This window comes from Pleurodeles waltl, chromosome 4_2, assembly GCF_031143425.1.
Source record: "Pleurodeles waltl isolate 20211129_DDA chromosome 4_2, aPleWal1.hap1.20221129, whole genome shotgun sequence".
NCBI lineage: Eukaryota > Metazoa > Chordata > Amphibia > Caudata > Salamandridae > Pleurodeles > Pleurodeles waltl.
The window spans coordinates 29,620,273-29,632,489 of NC_090443.1; the positions used below are offsets into that span (position 1 = coordinate 29,620,273).

At 40.7% G+C, this 12,217-nt stretch overlaps 1 protein-coding gene across 4 annotated transcripts in view; it reads left to right on the forward strand.

The window, feature by feature from the left end:
- KMT2D (lysine methyltransferase 2D) overlaps positions 1-12,217 on the forward strand; it is a 1,162,185-nt gene that overhangs the window by 69,461 nt on the left and 1,080,507 nt on the right. For all 4 annotated transcript variants that reach the window (XM_069230486.1, XM_069230488.1, XM_069230487.1 and 1 more), the window contains exon 2: positions 11,589-11,668. In XM_069230486.1, the coding sequence (XP_069086587.1) occupies positions 11,623-11,668 (46 nt within the window). In that variant the 5' untranslated portion in view covers positions 11,589-11,622. The remainder of the gene's footprint in view (positions 1-11,588; positions 11,669-12,217) is intronic.

The window sequence follows — 12,217 nt, forward strand, 5'->3', positions numbered from 1 at the left end:
CTACATGGGCAAAATGAAGGGCAGAGCTGTCCCCAAGAGGTCTCTTTCAAGGTGAGTATTCTTTGCATAAAGATTTGTTACTCGCTGGCAAGGAAGGATCCTCCTGAGGGCTCATTCAACCAGAGCCAAGTCGGCCACTTCTGCTTTAGCCAGGGGTGGACTTGTTGTTGTCATTTGCAAGGAGCGAATTGGACTTCCCTCCACACTTTTGTGAAACATCATTGTTTAGACTCAGAAGAGAGGAGGGATGACCATTTTGCCCATTCAGTTATCCAGGGCTTCTTGGTTTGACCAGTCAGGCACCCACCTCCGAATGCAGAACTGCTTTGGGATTCCATTCATAAGGTGAGAAATCCACAGGTAGTTGTATCAATCAGAAGAACAAGTTACTTACCTTCAGTAATGCTTTTTTTCTGGTGGATGCAGTAGCTACCTGTGGATTCCTCACAGTCCCACCCGCCTCCCTTTTGCCTGTCTGGTCATACCAACAGTAGTTTAGGTTGTACTATTCTTGTATTATACAAAATTTTTGTTCATATTTTTTTTGGGTTTTTCATAAAGAATGCTTATTAGATTATTTATATATCCATATATATAATTTATGTATATAAAGATTTTTAAAAAAATATACATTGAGTTGCACATATTGCTTGTTATGTCGGTATTCACCCGCTCGCCTCGAAGGCACAGTAAAAAAGTGGGTGAAACTGATGTCAGCTCACTGGTGATGACTTCTTATGGCTCCGATGACATCAGATGGCGTTGCGTGCGTAGCCGTGCTATTATGATTTCGACGGGGAGAGCCGGAAAGAAAAGTTTCCATTGAATATTGGCACATTGGAGAATCCATAAGGTGAGGAATCCACAGGTAGCTACTGTATTTTGTGAACAGTCACAATTTCTGAAAGTGTCCATCACAGAAGTAAAGTGTGTGATTTTAGCATTTTTAGGCAAAGTTTGAAGTTTTGGGGCATTATGCTTAAGAGAATGTGATCAATGCATGTGACACCATCTTGGACACCCTTGGGTGTTCAGTTTTCAAATATGTGGTGGATTGTTTTTGTTACTTAAGTCTATTCACAACTGAAGTACAAACGCATAATGGTAGGTTTTGGCACTACCAGTAGTAATAGGGTCAAAGAGTAAATACTAATACCAATATCAGCATATTGACCCCATTGCTTAATGGAAGTGAGCTGTAAAGCCAGGTCAAGGCAGCAACCACTGTGCGGTCCATTTGCATGCCTTTAATGTGTCTCACACAAAGCCAGTCATACCACCAGCCACAGGCCCAACACACACAGCACAACTGCTGCTGTTAAAGGGCCTGTTAAATTTGTAAGCCAACAGGATTGAAATAATTATCTAATCATCATCCATATTTTTGTACGATCACATCTATAGCAAATCAGTACTATATTCTGCAAGCAAACGGCCACACATCTACCCTTCAATGTTGGGCTAATCTACGACTACCTTTTTGTGTCTTTCTCACCTGGAGTTCTAATACTTGCCTTTTATGAGCTTTCAGTAGACTCACTGTACTAAATCCATTTCCTTTCAGGGAATGGAAGTAAGTTGGGGTGTCTGAGGAAGCTGTTTGGAGCCCATTCCTTGGACAGTCAGTTTTGAAAATGAGCCTAAACCCATTGAGGATAAATTCTGCTAAGTTTCCCAAAAAGCATTTCTCGAGAGTAAGGGCCTTCATTGTTTGGTGGACAGGATACTCAGTCAAAACATGATACATGTCCTGACCTCTGTTATGTGCAGCATATGGACTAAAATGCACTTTTTGTACACCGGACTGAACATCTGCCATGTTTTGATAGAGGATGAAGGTAGAAGCAACCAAAAGCAAGACCAGTGTTTACCTCTGTACTGGAGGCTCAAATCTAATTTAGGAAAACAATTAGGTTAGAGTCCTTCTTTCAAAATGAGATGGAAGAATTTCAACAGCAACAAATCTGCTTAAGTAATGGTAAATGGAATATACACTTCATGAAAATCCATTCAGGACACTTAGTAACTCTGACTGAAGTGGAGCACACAGATTAAGCTTCCCAGATCTTCAGTTTTGTGTGATATAAAGTGAAACAAGTTGGAAAACATATGCCGGGCTGAGATGGGAACTGGCGGCAGTAATATCTAGACTCCTGCCTCTTTCCATACCGAGCACAAACTCTGCATCAGCAATATTGGTGACTATTGATTTCTTATACTATGTGAGAGTTTTAAGACTTGAAAGATAAAAGAATACGGTTATTTTTATACACTCCACCCGTGTACTTGTAATGCATTGTACAGGTGTGCTTGTGGACTTCATTGTGAAGTGTAGTGAGCACTAATACTTCTTCTTGTCGATGAATTTGACAGCGAGCAATTGGTTGGCATACAACATGCCGTTCCGGCACTTTCAGAGCTCCTTTCAAAAATACTCCTGAAGGAATCCTCTGCGGTGCTCTCTAATGGTACTGCAAGCCACAGTGCCAGCTTTGTACAGTTAACTAAACTGTTGCATTCCTATATAGAAATTATCCGAATAATGTTTATAACTTTTATAAAAGAGGGACTGGGTAGGAATCCATACAATCTTCTCAGTAACTCGCTTGGAAGGAAAGCCTGGAGGATTTATTGTGAAGGCCATCACTATATATAGACTCTTAGGCTGTACATATAACCAGTAGATCTCTCTCAGCATGTTCATCTTGATGCTGTGAGAAGCTCTTTTACTTGGTATGTACTGCATGAATGGATGTTGCCTTTTGTACAAAATCAAGGACTCTTCGAATGCTGTATTATTTCCAGGATTACAATACTATGGAAACTTGACAGGCAAATGTTCACCGAAATTCTGGATTGTGAACAACTGGTCATGGTCTGGGTGGTCTTGGCCAGTGGAGCAAGGCTGCTAAATCAAAATCCTATTTGTTCATGACTGGTGCGAAATTAGGTGTATTGCAAACTAGGAGTAGGCTATTAGGACTGTAATGTTGGTTTGTGCACTATTCCCATGTTCAGCATTGGGCTTTTTTTCAGCTCACCAAGTAAAGGTAAGGTCCACGGGTGTGTCCTAAAGTGAGGAGACAGTGCCTTCATGCTCCTTCACACTGTTAGACGCTCAAATGTGTTTGCTGCACAATGTCCTCAAGAATAAAATGGAAGCAGTCGTTAGGCAAAAATATTGGTCTATTAACTTTAAATGCAGCATCTCTAGTGAATAGGGCAATTACTCGCTGAACTAAATTTGCTGTCTACCAAGTGAGCACCCTGGTTGGCGCTGCATCTGCCTTCACTCTGCATTGGTCAGCCTTAACTCTACTGCACAGTTTGTACTTGCAAAGGGACAACTACCATGTTCCTCTAAATCACTGGAACATGAGGCGTTATTGGAGGGAACCCACACAGCTAAATTACTCCCAGATTCTGCTCCCTGACCCTGTCCCTCTGATGCTGTATCAATGAGTGCCTGCCTAAAAGCTCCCCCCTATTGTTTGAGCCTCAGAAGCAGTCCTCAAACGAGATGCTATCTCTGTTTTCCATCTAAAACTGTCTGGTCTTGGTAGAATGAAGAGAAATGAGTGGTGTTTATATGTGCACGTCCTATGAACTGTAAGAATGGTATGTAACACAGTAAGAGTATAGTAAAGTGTGACCACAACAGCGGTCTCAAAGTTCCCTTATCTGGTTCATCAGAGAAGAGAACACTTCAAAAAAAGCTAAGAGGAAAAGCAAGGAAAAAGGTTAGTTCAAGTTGCAACACACCCAGTAAGGCAATAGCATATTATGCCAGATTTGTACCCGATGACAGGAAAAACTTCTTTAGGAGACGTGCTCCTTGTGAAAAAGCAGATTGCGGGTGACTCACAGTGAAGTTAGCCATTTGCACCATGTACCCCTCTGCTTTCACCCACCACAGAATATGGCAGTGTCAGTCCACATCAGACACAGACCGGTTATTGTTAACATTTTGCTTCCTCCCAGTATAGGATATATCATTGGGAAAAGCAGTTATATACTTCAGCCATTGATCAGTTATTGTGCCATTTGCATGGTAATGCTACCCTGTATGGCGCCATGGGAAAATGACAATCAATTTCAGCCACTGAGCAGTTATTTACCCATATAAATTTTGCTCCTGCCCACCACAGCATAGGGCGATTTATCAGCCTATCCACTGTGGGCTCTCAAATACTGTAACCATAGCAAAAGAATGGCTTAATACCTGATCAGAAGCTGAAGGGGCTCACCCATTCCCTCTGAAGTATGCTATGCTGGGTGGAATTAAAATGCGAGTGACACATTAATATTTGGCTGTAGTGGGCTGACAGTGCTGCCCGGTGCGGGTGCACCTGAAAAGACTTGGGGATGCATTAGGTACAATACTAATGGCTGCCATATTTCCCTTCTTTGAAGGTGCGAAGGGAGAAACTCCAAAACCTTGGGTACTTTTGGAGGGTGTGGTTGGCTACATCAGCCAATGTAAAGGATGGCTGACTCTCCCCCCACTAAGGGGGAGAAAGAGGCATGGCCACTGCCTCCCACATGCTGCATCTCTTACCCAAGATCCAGAATCTTTTTAAAGGGGGCCTGCAGGTGTGGACCTCAATGCCAGACTATATTTAGCATGAGCCTAGTATACATTTTATTATCATGGTTCACAAAAATGACAGACTGTAATCTTGTATGTATGATTGTTTAAGAGCAGTTTAGTGGCTACAGACAAGCCATTTTAAAGCATTGACCATAAAAGAAAGAGAAAATCCCTTATTACAAGCTAGTAATTCAGTCCCTGCTGCTGTCCATATTCGACTGTGGCAACTCCCTGCTCATAGGATTCCCCAGTTTGTAGGTAACCAGTCTCAAGGCTGTTCTACATGCTGCTATTTGACTGCCCACGGGTGCAAGTAAATATGATCTCATTACACTCGTCCTCTAAATGCAGTAAGCTTTCTCATGCTAGCTTACATCAGAAACAAAGATCTTCATACTAACCCTAAGAATCTTGTATGAAAGTTACAGTACTGGACAGTCATTGCTCTGTATGGATTATCAGTTGCTTCTGTTGGTAACTCCAACCTTTATGAAACTAAATCGTTTTTCTCCAGAAATGTATTCATGATCTGGAACACCATTCCCAAAACCGTTATGCTGCTATGGCAAAGACATCATTTGAAACCTCTAAGAAGTAAATAACTTGGTGTTTCAGTGGCACTTCTCTGTAGGAATGATCCTCCAAATTTGTGTGTGAACTAATCCTACTGATTCCTAACCAACTACTCCAGTTTGTATAACTATGCATCTGTTGCTATTTATGGCTTGCACAATTAACTTCTTATACACAGACAGCTGTCATTTTATTTGTATTCTGTCTAAAATGCTATCCTACCTGAAGTACACTCCTTCATTCATGGCTTTAAAGAAGTTCCATGCAAATGTGTGTCTGCTTGAGTTTGACATTTATATTGTATTTAGCCAACAACACCTAAAAAAGTGACTTCTCACCTGATCTCCAACATAAAAGATTATTCAGCACAGGTCCTTGTTCGTTGCTCAGGTATCCCAACTTTTGGTGTCTCCTATCTTTATACTTTACTACCCTCCCACACACAAGGTGGCCTTGCGAGTTGCTCTCCTGGATTTTTTCCTAATATGACTGTTTACCATCTACATTCATGCATTCTGTGGGTAGACTACCTTAAACTGCACAATACCTCACTGCTTTTCACTTACTTCGACTCACTTCCAACTAGTTACTGGGATCACACACTAGCTAGCTGCATTCTCCATGGAATTTTAGACCAAAATACATTTTTGTTCCAGTTACTGGAGACTACCCAGTCACCTGGAGTGACCACCACATCAGAAACCTCAACCATAACCTCCCCAACACAGTTCTGTCTCTGCCTACCCGTGGGTTACTAAACACGGGAGGCCCCGTGATTGAAGGGCAAATGGCCACTGGTCTAGGGGAGGGGAGTGTTCCCTTATAGTCACACTTCTGTCAAAGGGTCACGCTCACTGGCGCACCTAGTTCGGATCCCTCCACGGCCGTCCTTGACGGCTCAGGTAGGCCCATCTTCATTACGTCATTCCAGCCACATCCTACTGAGGGAGGCCACTTTTTCTTCTTAGTACATGACCCTTTAGTTCATGACTCTAGGGATCCTGAGGCCCTGACGAATGCCCCGAGACCTCCTTTGGCTTGAGATGGGCAGAAACATGTTGGCCATTAATGAGTAGGTGACTCTTCGAGCCATTACCCTCTAGAAGCATCCCACTTCTTTTTAATTTTACCTGCAATCACCACTAATAAAGGTGAACTCAAACACAGGTGATTGATCAGGTGTTTAGTCTTCCTTTAGCACAACTGGATCCCATCACTATCCAGATAACCTTTATCTCTGCACTCCCTCCAAGTTCCTTTAACTATGAGTTTGAGTCCGTCCAGGAGGTGGTATCCTACCTGGATGGGGCTAGATGGTCATATGATGAAGCATGACACTATATAGTGTGTGAGACCACCTAGGCTGTAAGAAAAATTCCCCTCAACACCATCCCGACATACGGATAAGTTCCGAAGTTCGGTATATATATAAACAGCCTAGGGCAAATAAAATTTACTTTGCAACCATAAGATACCACATACTCCTTGTGTATTTGTTTCGGTTTCCAGGGGCGATGGTATGGATGTTCTCTTTTTTTCACTCCCCTCTTCTCTCGTTGTGATTAAGACTGTGATGAAACTGCCTGACATAATACCTTCAAGGATTCTCCTGATCCCACTCCCCAGACTCTGCATGAGGCCAATGCAGAAATGGTTAGAAGTGCTTTGGTCCCAGACTGGTGGTGGGGGACTTGGGAAGATCTACTGGTTGTCACTGGAAAAAAACAGGAGGAGGATCAAAAATGGAAGGAAGAGAGCATAGCAGGCAAACTTTTCAAATAGCCAACCCTCTCGGTGACCATCATGACAGGTGTGGTGTGTGTGTACAGGAGGAGGCTGTATGTAATGGACCAATGGAACCCCTCCATCACACCCCTGAAAGGCAGTGAAACATTCAGATATCCTATAACTAAACACTGTTTTAGCTCTGAGCGCTTTCTTCACACATCTTGGGGACAATTGTGCCAGTTAAAACCGACAACAAGACAACTGTTATTCCTGAACAAATAGGGGTTAGCAAGATCCTTTTATCTGTCCAGACAAGCACAACATATTTGTTGGGTGGTAAAGACAAGGAAGAAAAACATTATTCTGTATACCTGCTATGTGTATTGCGATCAGTTATATTCACAACATAAACTCAAAACACCAAGACTTCAACATCCAGGTGCCAACACCAGCTGTCCCTGTTGACACATTGTTCAGGGTAATTGTCCATTTGCTCTTTAATTCTATACATGTCTTCATACTGAGAGCATGCTAGTTCATTCAAACATACTTACTCCAATTTAGCAGGTGACACTCCGATTATTCTAAAACGAGTCTGCACCACAACAAACATTCTTTCAAACATTGATATCAAACTGATACTACTTGTGCAGCCTGTTTTCAGTTTAGTCCTGATCGAATTAAAAAAAAAACTACATAAGAGCAAGCACACCACAGTTCTTGAACATGTTTGTAAGCTTCCTGCATGGCTTCATTGTTAGCAGCTTTGAGCTACTGCAGGGAAAGAGGTGCTACCTTCTTTTGCACAAATTATTGCAAAATAAGTTCAGTCAAGCACCTTTAGTTTTGGTTGGACAAAGTTGTGCAAGTTTGACTTCAGAATTGTACCAATTGTAATCTCTTTTCAAATTCTTCAGTTTTAGGCAGTGACTATGGAGCATTTGTTTTTCTAAGATATTGTTTCACTTTTCTATGGTGCATATCTTTTTGACATCCACAGGCCCCAGGTGGCATTTGGTTTTAGGTCTGCACTTCTTACATCCAAGACTTTGAAAACCTTAAACTGAAGCACTGGGAGTTTGTATCATGGTTTGAGAGCAAACGCCAGTTGTTAGGGTGGTGGTGTACACAGTGTGACATCTGGATCATTTTTCTCATTGGCTAATTAATTGACCAAGGATCCTAAAATAGTCTTTGCCAGGATTCCGGAGCTTGAAACTTGCATACTCATTGGGAAAACTATAATATTCTGGTCTGTAAATTGAAACTAAATCCAGATTTAATTAGGGATGGTACAGACCTTCAGTAGCAGTGCCATGGAATTGAAAAAGAAAAGACACAGAAATGGTCTTAGACACTTCGATTTACTGTAACTGTTGTAGGAGATCCTAAACAGTCTTAAAGTCTATAATAATTTGACTTTAAATATAGCACAAGTAGCTTATAGTTTGATAATTAACCAGATCAGCAAGAAAATAAAGTAAAAATCCCTACAAGCTATCGGGCTGGATGTAGTCTCCAATAAAGGTCCCAGTTAGATTACCAAGGCTAAAATATTGATGTGGTGTTGTACAGTGATTTAGTATGTATGCTTTACTGTAAAATAGTATACTTATAACAATCACAATATTTGGAGATAACACCCAAAGAAATTTGGATATATTGAAAAGGCAATTCGTGTTGGGACCATGTTTGTCAGTCATTTAGGCTTGCATTTGATTCCATTAGTATGTTGTTGCTTGCACTGCGAATAATACAGAGACATGCTTTCCGGTTGTATCTGAAGATGTGTTGAGTACATCCCTTTTAGAGTTTTTTAGATTTCCGTCTCTAATAACCGATTAGAGGAGCATGTCTGAATTTCCGAATCGGGTAAAGCGTTGTTCCCAGTTTTTTGGACTTCAAACTTTTGTGACGTACCTAGCGTTAATGGACATGAGGTGGGTAAGCACTGTCACATTTTCCTTTGAAGTGTCCGCTAAATTTCCACGGACCGTTTTACTAATTCAACTCTGTTGCACACAAATGATAATGTCTGGAAATTCGGTTTCACTGAATCTGTACATACACTTACAGGTATTTAAGATTAGTTGTAAGCTTAAAAAGGATGACAGCCTTTCTTTCACACACCTATACCCTAACAAGACTGACTCGAGCCATTTTACTTTTCTTTCTCCAGGGCAATGTAAAATGAGTGTGTAAACAGCAGTTCCTGTGTGAAAAGGAAAAAAAGCAGTAATTTGTCAGACTGCATAGCCTGATCTTTGACCTATGTCTTTGAAGCGCAGCAAATGTGACAAGCTAAATACAGACTTTTGCAACCCATCATCGGTTTGAGACCCACAGTTTATGAAACACTGTTGTAGAGGATATTCTACAAATATGAATAAGGGGGCAGCAGCAAGATCTATATTTATATGGGTTTGCAGTATGCTATGTGTCTGGAATAATGTTTACTCCTAACCAAGAGACTAAATGTGCATGTGGACATATTTTAATTTGTGTCCAGAGTAGCATTATAGCAATTCTACCATTTTTCAGTGATTTTTAATGCCCAGTTAAGTTTTCAGTACATTTTATTGGCATTTCATAAAGTAACAACCTAAGGCATGCATACCCGACAGAACCCTCTCATCCAAGTCCCCTAAAATGTCCTCTCCTGTAGCTAAGTGAGACCTCCCCTTTCCCACAGGAGCTTCTTCTTGCCCATCTTCATTCTCAGTGCCTTTGAATGTATAAATCTCGATTTAAAAAAAAAAAAAAAAAAAAAAAAAAAAAAAAAGCAATCCCAATATCTTGAGATGTTAGTTCTATGTACTCTAGATTAGGATACAACTCTACTGGTTCCAAAACCTGCAAAATAAACTGTGCTTATCCAGGGCACTGTAGGTATACCAACAGGATCAGCCCTACTGGTGCTTTGTCATGTGTTGTGTCAAATTGATGTACAACCCTGTAAAATTCTCTAGGTACCTCTCCATATGTTTTCCTGTTATCAGCTCAACTGACCAAAATCTGATCTGCTATGGGTATCACCAGGGGATGTGCAGTAGTGCTTTTCTTTCTGCAACTCCTTCAGCAGGCAACCATATGCTGGTGGGGAGCATATTTTGATGGGATTTAAATAGGGCCTCCGTGCCATGTTCTGTGCAAACCTCAGAAATTGTTAGTTCTACTAAGTGTCTTAACTGGCACCCTGAAAGTGCTTTTGCTGTAGGTTTATGCTATATAAATGCTAATACAATTCAGTTTACTTGCAAGCATTTCTTTAGTGCCTCTGTAAAATACAGTATGCATTCGCTACATATGCTCCTTTGTACCACTAACTTCATCTGTCATTCGCTTACTGAAGTTCAGGTCCCCATCACTAGCATCCTCGTTTCTTTCAGCCAGGTCTTGGTATTCAAATACGTAGCTTGAACACTTTAGAAGGGGTCTCACTGAGTTCCGATTGCTAGGAAGGTTAGATTTTGGTAGGCCACCCCAAAGGCAACCTGACCAGACTCCAGTTTAAGATGGTTGCAGTCTTGGGTGGTTGGGGGGTGAGGTGGGGTTGGGAGTGGTGGGGGTGGGGTTAGTGGGTGGGAGAAGATATGATCTCCTCCCCACGCCATGTAACTCTCAGAAGACATCTCTGCATGCTTAGTGCTTCCATGCTCTGAATTCATTGTCAAGAAATACTTTCTTTGCTTAAACCCCTCAACGAAGACTTCTAAAGTGGGACTTGCATATGGAATTAAATGCATCACAAACACCCATTTGGACTGAATTTATGGCTAGAAGAAAAATCGCTATTTTAGTTACCAAAAAAGCTTTCTGCGATTGCAGTAACATCAAATGGGGTAGTTGGTGATCTATAAGGATTCTCTGGTAGAGCTGTTTATGAATTTAAAAAAATGTCAGGATAGTTCTAAAACTTCCTACGTAAATTATTTTGCATTAAACCTTTTCTAATTATCTAAACCTTTGACATTTTTTGGGGTTTATTACTAGCTGAGACCCCTTCAGAGACTAGAAGTACTCTTTTATTGCCCTGAAAGAAAACATTCTAAAACTGATAAGTTCTTTGCGGATTATTTCTAAAACAAAGGTAGTCCCCTGACTAAGGTGTGAAGTTCTCAATGGGTTGAGAATTGCATTCATTTGTTGTCAGCAAATACAAATCTAATTGTAAGTCTTAGTGCTAATTCCACTAAGCAGTATTAGCTCATGCTTTCCATAGCAGGAAAGTTCCTGGTTTAAAGGTGATGTTACACATGTCAGTATCTATAATAATGCATGATACAAAAGCAGCAAGGAAACTGAAACGGATGGTATTGCAGCTATTCTTTAGTCTAGATTAACATACAATTCTCTACCTCCTTCAGGCTTTTTAAGCTACCTCATACTTTGCACATGTAAAGGAAAAATAAAAGCCAAGCCAAAGATTGTTGACTGTTTGAGACTTTGAGGGCTTTAGTTTGGCATGACCGTTAAAATTTTAAACAAGTGGTACTTGAAAAAAATAATTAAACTGATAATATTCTGAGCCCAATCACTAAGTGAATAGCATTAAAATTCTGCATGCTGCAAAAATACTGTTCTAAGTAAATGTATCCAGCCTCTCTAGGAAGGGGGGTGGAGGGAAGGGGGGAAGGAGGGGGAGAGACTCTCTCAATATTTAGTTTAAACTGGTCTTATCTTTTTTTTTCTATAGTTATCTTCAAGAAAGGCGTGAGCCTGGGTGAGGAATGGATGATCAGAAACCATCCAGTGAGGACAAAGATTCAGAATCTGGTAAGGATTAGATTATTAGAATTAAAAGGGGTATGGTGGAGAAATGCTTGATCTGGAGGTTTTAGAGGCAAGAGGCAGGAGTTGGGATAGTGTGTTTCAGACCACATAAATCTGTTTTGGCTCATCACATACTGTCTGGGCAAATACCATATTTAAACTTGTTGTTTTCTTGCCAGAAATGTTGGTAGTATTCTTAAAACACTTGCACACTGAAACAAGATAAGATCATCAGAGGAGGTGGTTGCATAGGTATATAATGAAATGGAAAAACATTACTGTTTGGCAACACAAATGCCAGCTAATTGTCAGTAGTTTGCAATTTACTAATTTCACTAGCCGTAGCAGTTGTGTTGCATAAAAAAAAACAAAGTATGGGCACTGTGATCCCTAGTCCAATGAAGGTTTGGGGGGGTCATTGAAAGTGGGGGGTGGGATCAAAAGCATGACTAAATATAATAAAATATTCTATAACTATTTTGTTGGTCTTTCAAGTATCTACATATTTAAAAAAACACACCTTAAATGAAAAATAAATCCAAGTTAAGCTAA